The following is an 8,684-nucleotide window of genomic DNA, read 5'->3' on the forward strand; positions in this document are numbered from 1 at the left end:
TTACAGTGTACTGTATATAAGCCTCAGGCCCAGTTCAAGATGTGAAATACATGATCTCCAAGACACCACAACTTTAATTCATTTTCTTACCTTCTTTTTGGTAGTAGGTGGTGACAATGGCTGGACTGTTTGCACAACTGTCTCCAAAATTTTCCTCTGTGACCTAGTTCACATCTTTCCCAGCAATTTCACCTCTGTGACAGGTTCCTGGAGATCACGAAGTTATTGATGTAGCGAAAGAGAGATTTTCAAATACAGACTAAGTTTATACAGGCTTTGAATTTTAAGGCAGCCTCCTCCCACGCTTTAATGTGCCTGTAGCGTTAATGCACATTTCGGATGCGTTGCACAGTCTTTCAAGTTGTGTCAAGCAAAGCTTCCCAAATGCCCTGTGAATAGCGCTAAAATGGAAAGTGATCACTGGGCCAGGAAGTGTTTTATTTGCAGGATTACCAAGTGAAAACAAACCAAAAGAAGCCCGACAAAAAAAAAAACGAATGCAGCCACCACATAATCAACTAATAAGCTGAAAAATATAAATTTTTTTGTTTTGGATTTAGTTACACTTTTTAATATATTACCTGTGCTACTCTCTTGCAATTGCAAAATATTTTATTTGCTTTATATGTCCTTTTGTAAGAAATTTCTTATTCGAACATTTAAAAAAAAAAAGTTTCCTTACCCGCTTTGGAAAGTTTTTGCAAGTGTAGTCCCACTTACCAGCACTAAGCAAATGTCACCATTTATCAAACAAATGAAAGACAATTGCAGATCGCTATTGTTTACTGCAATTTACTTTATTAATTAAACCTGAACATGCTACTCCAAAAGTAGTTTTCAGTACTACTGGAGATTAAAGCATTCATTACTCTCTGTATCCTACAAAGCTTTTATACACTTTAAAAAATTAAGGTATTTCATAGCCTTTGCTTTGGAAGTGATTTAGTACACCTTTTAGAAATACACATAGACATGAAGTAGAAATATTTATTTCAGATCTGGTTACAGAGTAGCAACACAAATGCATGGTACTTTTCTGGTCAGTGATACTTTCTCCAGCGCTCATGTTCTGCAACAAAGAGAAATTATTTTACAAAATGTGAAACTCATTTATATCAAAAACATAAATATATAAAATTTTGTATAGATTCAGAAAAATGACAGGTTCCACGGAGAGTTCTTTTAGGCCTTACTCACATGTGCTTGGAGCCAAATCCAATATCCTGTGGGAGACTCAGCATGGTTTTCTGCAAACAGCTGCGGGCAATATTTTGACAGTGCCTGAAGCCATTCACATGTAATGAGACATGTAGAAATTACCTGCGGATGAACAGCCCTAAATACAGACTGTTATGGGTAGATTTACTTTACCCTTTGTGTCCAGGACCTATCATCCAAAGGTAACTCCTACATATCCAATTATATGTGAACAGCTGCAGGCACCATATGCCTCTCATTGCTTTGTCTAGAGCTTCCTGTCTACAGCGATTCACAAGAAACCCCACTGAATAAGTCTTGGACCCAAATGCACAAATTAATGAGGCCTATGAACAAACTAAGCTCCTCTGCGTGACCCCACTTGCCTGCCCTACATCTGTGCAGCTTTCACAGAATTTCCTTTCCCATATGACTGTAGTTAATGTTGTCAAATGGCTGCTTAGGTCAAGCACTGCATCTTGGCAAGAAGGGGAGAGGGTCACATGCTACCTTGTACTTACAAGTACTGGTTATTTCAAAGGGCTCCACTAGACCAACAGGAGGGTGGGGGAGCACAGTGAAGGAGAGTATTAACAAGAGGGGGCTGATGTAAATAGGAGGACCTATCAGTTTGCCTGAAATGGAAAAGTGACAAGTTCCTTTTATTAGTGATTTTATAACACTGACAGGGTCTCCTCATACAAACAGATTTGCTTTAACGACAATGCATACCCTATACTGTAAAATAGAAGCATATATTATGTAACCTGTATAGAAGAACCCAACTTACTGAAGGAACATATTCAAATGTTTACTCTAGCACAATTATACTGTATTATTTATATTTACTGCACATAACACTGGGGTCCCAAGCTCAAATCCCACAAGGACAATATCTGCTTGGAACTGATATGTTACTGTGACAACAGCAGCAGCTGGACTTAGTACACAAAGCATCATCATATTACAAGTCTAGATTCAAGATTTGTAGCTTCTTTTCAAACTAAACATGCATGTGTTCTTAACATGCTGTCATTATAGAATATCAGGTAATATAAAATATCAATTATCAGTACACAACTTGTTTTCTAGTATAAATAGATGCAACAACACTTACTGATGTGATCATATTGCCAGATGTAGCTCACAGTTATATACCCAATAAGTACCATGGCAATGCCTCCAATGCCCCCCTTTCTAACATTGATGTATTTGTTATAATATCGATCATAACCTAAGGAAAACCAAAAACAAATATTATTGTGACAGAAAAAAAAAAAAAAAAGTTTCCATAGCATTATATATTATATACATACATGAAGAGACATCAGCAGTAAGAGATATGATCTAATCCAGCCTCTCTCAACCAAGGTGCTGCAGCATCCTGGCTGAGAAAAGGCATTCAGATTGGACTGAGATCCTGCACCTTTGCTGAACTGCACACTGGCACAGAAGAAGCTCGATCAGGACAGTGAAGTCCTGAGCGGGGGGGGGCATCTTCATGTGCCCTGACCCTTTTGCTTCACCCCAATGTGCAGTGTGAGTGCTGGAACATTACTGCAGCTTTTAAAAAGGCCATCTCTGCGTGTGTATGTACATTTCTTGTACTTCTGAAACCTAATCCTGTACAGTCGGAACTGATTTTTAGGGTTTGTTCATGAAAAGCAATCCATGCTCAAATCTCTTTTCAGAGGCATTTGACAGACGATGAAGATGTAATATTGCCTCAACACCTGTTTTAACCCCCTAAATGCAGTATCACTATTACCTGTGGGTTTTTCTTTGTATCCTGAACAATTATTTTGGCAGTTGTGGCTGCAATCCTTCTTGGTCTACCTGACCTTGGCTTGAGGTCAAGAGATCCCTGAACCTTCCACTTCTTAACGAGTGCTTGAGCAGTATTGACTGGCATATTCAAGGCTTTCGATATCTCTTTATATCCCTTTCCATCTATATAAAGTTCCATTACCTTTTTAATCATGTCTTTTGACAGTTCGTTTCCTGCATCTCATGGCTTATCATCTAGCCTGCTCAGTGCATCCGAGAGCTAACAAACTCACTATTTATACACAGACACTAGCTGCAATGTAAAAAGTCACATATGTAGAAAATTAACCTTTAATTGCCATTTTAACCTGTGTGTGTCTGTACCAAGGCCAAACATTCCAGGGTATGTAAACTTTTGATCATGGCCATTTGGGTGATTTCTGTTATGATTTAAAAAGGAGTCAAAAAAACTATGAAATGGCTTCATATGATCACTATCTTTAAATAAAAGACAGGTTTTTTTTTTTTTGCATGATCAGTCATATTTTCAATATAAATACCAAAATGTAATGATTTCTGCCAGGGTATGCAAACTTTTAAGCACACACATATACACATAGGGAAGCAATTAAAGTACTCAATAGCCCATCTACACAAGTCCTAACAGCATCTCCCAGGTGAATAAACAAACATTTTACATACTAACCCCTTCTCACACCAGACAGAATTCCATTTGGAGTGAAATTACAAGTTGCAACCCAGTTGGGCAGCTCACCGATCTTAACATCCAGCAGTTTCCTCTCTGCCAAGGGTACTGAAAAAAAAAAAAACAAAATTAAAAACACTTTTATTACTAGAGTAGACAAATTTCCTGTCCTGACAGGTAATGAATGGAAACAACTCAACCGTGACACAGGAAAACCTAACCTTTGCCTGCTCTATCCAAAACAAAAAGGAAATATGACCGGAGTCAGGCTTTAAAGATACCCCGTCCCAAACTTAAAAAATTAAGGCAAAAGCACAGACAAATTAAGAATTTTAAATGCTTACTTGCAGAGATTTTCCTTTCCACAAAATTTCCCCCCCCCCCCCCATGTTTTTTCAGCTTGTGGGAACATTTGGCTACTTCAGAAGAGTTAAACCCCTAGGCCACTCCCCCTTGCATGTCATAGCCCTCTTTTTTTACTGGGATTGTGTAATTACAATATGTACTGGCCCAAATCCCCCCTCATAGCCTTTTATATAGCAGGGGGAGGAGCGAAGGGAAATACTACAGTGTTAGGTGACTGCTGACAACACATGATGGTGGTGACCAGCAGCAGGTTTAGGGGGAAAAAAAAACAAAAAACAAAAACATAAAATATGTTAATTGCACATATCTTATGGGAAGATTTTTGTTGAACTGAATGGTCTATCAACAGGGTCTAATCTTAATACCGAATCTGATGAATATTAAACTCCTAGCTAAATTATCCAATCAGTCAGGCCCTTGCATTGGATATTTACTGGCAGATCTAAATGAGGTTGAAATGTGTGTGGGGACGTTAGAGGGGGCTGTAGCATGTATTGAGAGCTAAACAGCTTAACACTACGTTCTCCCTCATCATATGCCTGAGAAACGCTGGAAGTTCTTACATTTGACAGTTGAATATCAGGGGGCTTCTTGGCACAGAAGTAGAGGCTCTGTATGTAGCCTGCGATACAAGGCACAGAGCATCCACCCTTTCCCATCATCTTACTTTATACCTGCAGGTGGACAGGACTGGGTTATCCTTACCATTTTAATGAACACTTGCAGGACACAAAGGGAGTTTCACTCAATGATGAATAATCTGTACACCAACTTCTCATGATTAAGTCCTGGCTTAGTTTATACACACACACACTTCTTTACCCAATAGACAGGGAAATACCTTAAAGTGATATTAATCCCTTGTTTTTTTTCTAATTAAGATGCTGATGGCAGCAATTTCACTTGTATTTTCTGCAGCTTTTTCACCAGCTGGGAGTTGTGCTATTTACAGAAAGAAAATTAGACTAGTGACAAATCATCATTAATTGGAAAGTGATTATTAGGGCAAGAGCATTATACATGTAGAAAATACACTGAAGCTTTAGCTACCTAAAAAAAAAAAAAAAAGATGGAAGGGAGGGGGGTGGCTAAAAATGCTCTTAGAAATTAGATGTGTAAGGACTTTAAGGGATGAGTTCACCTTTTGGCCAAAAATATTAAATGCATATTTGTTGCAGGTAGAAAAATGTGCATTTATTAATTTTGTCCAAAGGAGCCTGTAAAGCATTGCACCAGCAATCAGTAGATCGCTGATGCCATGCAGCTCTCCTGCAGACCTGTCAGAATATCTGCTTGCAGTACGGAATGTAAGCGCAAGTAGATATTCTGTTCTGACAGGAAACTTCAGTGAACTACCATGGCGCTCTGTAGTGCTGTGGTAATACATTGAAAACTACAAGCCAACAGCCGCTAAGGCTGCTGGGACTTGTAGGCACTCACAAAATACTGCAAATGAGTAACTCAGCCACGCTGTTTTCAAATCTGACAGATAGTATGGGGAGATGGGGGGGGGGAGGGGGGTTGGCGGCTGCAGCTATGGAATATGTTACATGTTCCACCCTAAAAATGTGTACCATGTTCCCAAAGGTGAACTTATCCTTTACTTTTCACTGAGGCTGAGCCTGGTATGGAGCTCTTTAAAGTGGAACGTTAGGCTAAGGCATGAAAATGGGCACACAGACAGGATTTTGAATGAAGGGGAAATGCTTTGTCTCTTCTGCATGGAAGCTACTTATCTGCCTGTCCTCCACAGTACAGTAAGCTGCACAAACACAACTCACGGCACAAATTCGGCAATGCTGAATCTGACAGAACTCGCGCACATGCAAAGGAGTGACATCATCCTGGTCCGGCCAATGACAGTGGCTGGCAATGGAGATCTGGAAGCTGGCTGCCCGAAGATTTCAGTGGCAGGCAGTGAGTTCAGGGAACGGTACATCTCTGGATTCAAGGCGAGTATAGTTCCGCTTTAAGCTGGCCACACATATTACAATCTGAGGTTTCCATCTCTTTTAAACAAAAACTATGACATGAAGCAATACAAACAATATGATTAGGGCCTAGTTTACACTCCACCCCCCAGCTGCAAAGGCAGGTGTACAAGGATATACACATGGCGTAACGCAGAAATGACCCCCCTTGTCACAGGGAAGGCGATAGGTGTGTGTGCATCACCACTGCACAGAGCAGGGAAGTATGCGAGGTTTGTCATTTTTAATAAGGTTTACAATTACTTTAATGCAAGGAATGCATTTAGGTAAACAAAAAAAACAGGCAGTGTGTGAAGGGGACATAACACCTCCTCACAACCTGCTGCCTTCTGAAAAGTGATGACATTTGGATTGCTCTTCAGCTGCTGATATGTATACACAGCCCCTTATATCAGCTGTAAGGAGCTTTAGTGAAGGTTGTGTACACAGACTGCAGCTTGTGTCCAGCTTTCTCCTTCACAGAGCCATGTGCAGGGAGGGGAACATGCCAACACCTCAGCTTTGCAGCTACAGATCCCCTGTATTTGCTCCACCAAGGTAAATGGAGAATCCACAATTATACATCAAATCGAGATTCTCAATCATGGAGATGAACCCTCATCCTGGGTAAGGACACTTAGCACCTCCACAAAAACATATATATGTAACCCTTCCTTCCTCTGGAATGAGAATGGAGGTGACCCGACCACAACCTCCAATACAACACGTCCCTGAGCGCCTGATGGCTGACAGCACACGTCAGCGTCAAACCTTCTTCACCCGACACCCTCAACCACAGACATACGGGACGTTTCCTCACCCAGCTTGTCCGCCATTTTGATGTCCGGAATGACACTGAGCAGAAGAGAGCAATCCCAATGCCAAGCACCGTATCCCCGCCTCTGACAGGAAGGAAGACGAGGCCGGGAACAGACGTCACTTCCGTACAAACCTTGCCGCCATGTTGCAGGTGGAAGAGTGTAGTTGTAAAATGAGGCTCATGTGTTTGTAAATGAATGCTCTAGATAGACGTGTATTTCCGTCAGAGACTTTTTAAAATACTCTATAGGTATTGAATGTGGAGGAGAAATGTATTTCAGTTCAGTTTACACAAACAGGAATTACCCACAAGATGCTTGAGGAAAAACCCATTGCAACTGCCTCATTACTTTTAGTAAATCTACACCTAACTCTTATGTACAAAGGATGGCAGTGTTGCAGTGTGAAATTCAGCACTAATTAGCCACTTGAGCTCCAGAGGATTTACCCCCCTTAATGACCAGGCTTCTTTTTGCTACTCGGCGCTGCACTAATTGAACTGATAATTGCGCGGTCATGCAATGCTGTACCCAAACGAAATTTACGTCCTTTTTTTCACACAAATAGAGCTTTCTTTCGGTGGTATTTGATCACCTGTGCGCTTTTTATTTTTCACGCTATAAACAAAAAAAGGCCAAAAATTTTGAAGAAAAACAATATTTTTTACTTTCAGCTATAAAAAATATTTAGTAAACTCAAAGTTGGTTATAAATTTAGGCCAAAATGTATTCTGCTACATGTTTTTGGTAAAAAAAATCCCAATAAGTGTATATTGATTGCTTTGTATGAAAGTTATAGCATCTACAAACTATGGTATAAATACTGCAATTTACGCCATTTTCTGCTATACAGCGCTGCGCTAGTTTAACGGACAATTGCGCGGTCATGCAATACGGTACATAAATGAAATTTACATCCTTTTTTCCCCCACAAATTGAGCTTTCTTTCGGTGGTATTTGATCGCCTGTGCGGTTTTTATTTTTTGCGCTATAAAAAAAAGGCTGACAATTTTGAGGAAAAAGAAAACAATATTTTGGACTTTTTGCTATAAAACATGTCCAGTAAAAAAAAAATGCAAAAATCAAATTTAGTCATAAGTTTCTGCCAAAATGCATTCTGCGACATGTCTTTGCTAAAAAAAAAAACAAAACGTGTAAATTAATTGGTTTACGTGAAAGTTATAGCATTTACAAATGGCGGGAAAGATACTGGGATTTTTAATTTTTATTTATACTAATAATGGCGCCGATCAGCGACATATAGCGGCAATCAGCGACATATGACGGCGACCAGCGACTTATGGCGGGACTGCGGGACTGAGGCGGACATTTTGACACTGGGGGGGAGCTGACTTGGGGTCACTGACATCCCCAGTGACACCAATACAGTGATCAGTGAAAAAAACCCACTGAAACTGTACTAATGTCACTGGGGAGGAAGGGGTTAACATTTTTAGTGTTCACTGTGTGAGGGGAGTGTTTTACTAAGGGGCGGGGGTGTGTACTGAACGGGGGAGGGAGGGGGGAGCTGATCGAGGGAGAGAAACTGTATTCTCCCTCTGCAGCTTGGCGGCGAACTGTCACAGAGCAGGCTGTGTGTAAACAATGCAGCCCTGCTCTGTTTCAGTGTTCACCGCTCATCGCGGGAAAACGGCCGGTAAAAACGGCGGCGGGGACCCGCTGCTGACACCCGCGGGACAGGTAGGGCGGGCGCGTGCCTCGCGCGCGCCCCCTGCCTGTTTTGTAGGCACACATTTTAAAACGTGCTTTTGCCTACGAGCGCCGCCCTGCCACCGTTTATATGCGGTGGCTGGGCGGCATGTGGTTAGAGAAGATCTGTACAGAAAACACAACAAATAT

General features: G+C 40.9%; 1 protein-coding gene across 1 annotated transcript; it reads right to left on the reverse strand.

The window, feature by feature from the left end:
- Window positions 1-973: 973 nt before the first annotated feature.
- Window positions 974-6,959, reverse strand: ATP5MF (ATP synthase membrane subunit f). The gene is made up of 4 exons (XM_089691423.1): window positions 6,827-6,959; window positions 3,671-3,778; window positions 2,315-2,431; window positions 974-1,069 (listed from the first exon to the last, which is right to left on the reverse strand). The coding sequence occupies exons 1-4, from the start codon at window positions 6,840-6,842 to the stop codon at window positions 1,041-1,043; spliced, it is 270 nt and encodes an 89-aa protein (XP_089547549.1). The 5' UTR covers window positions 6,843-6,959; the 3' UTR covers window positions 974-1,040.
- Between the last annotated feature and the right edge of the window lie 1,725 nt (window positions 6,960-8,684).

Source organism: Staurois parvus, unplaced genomic scaffold (assembly GCF_062004578.1).
Source record: "Staurois parvus isolate SC_StPar_1 unplaced genomic scaffold, SC_StPar_1.0 ptg000022l, whole genome shotgun sequence".
Lineage (NCBI taxonomy): Eukaryota > Metazoa > Chordata > Amphibia > Anura > Ranidae > Staurois > Staurois parvus.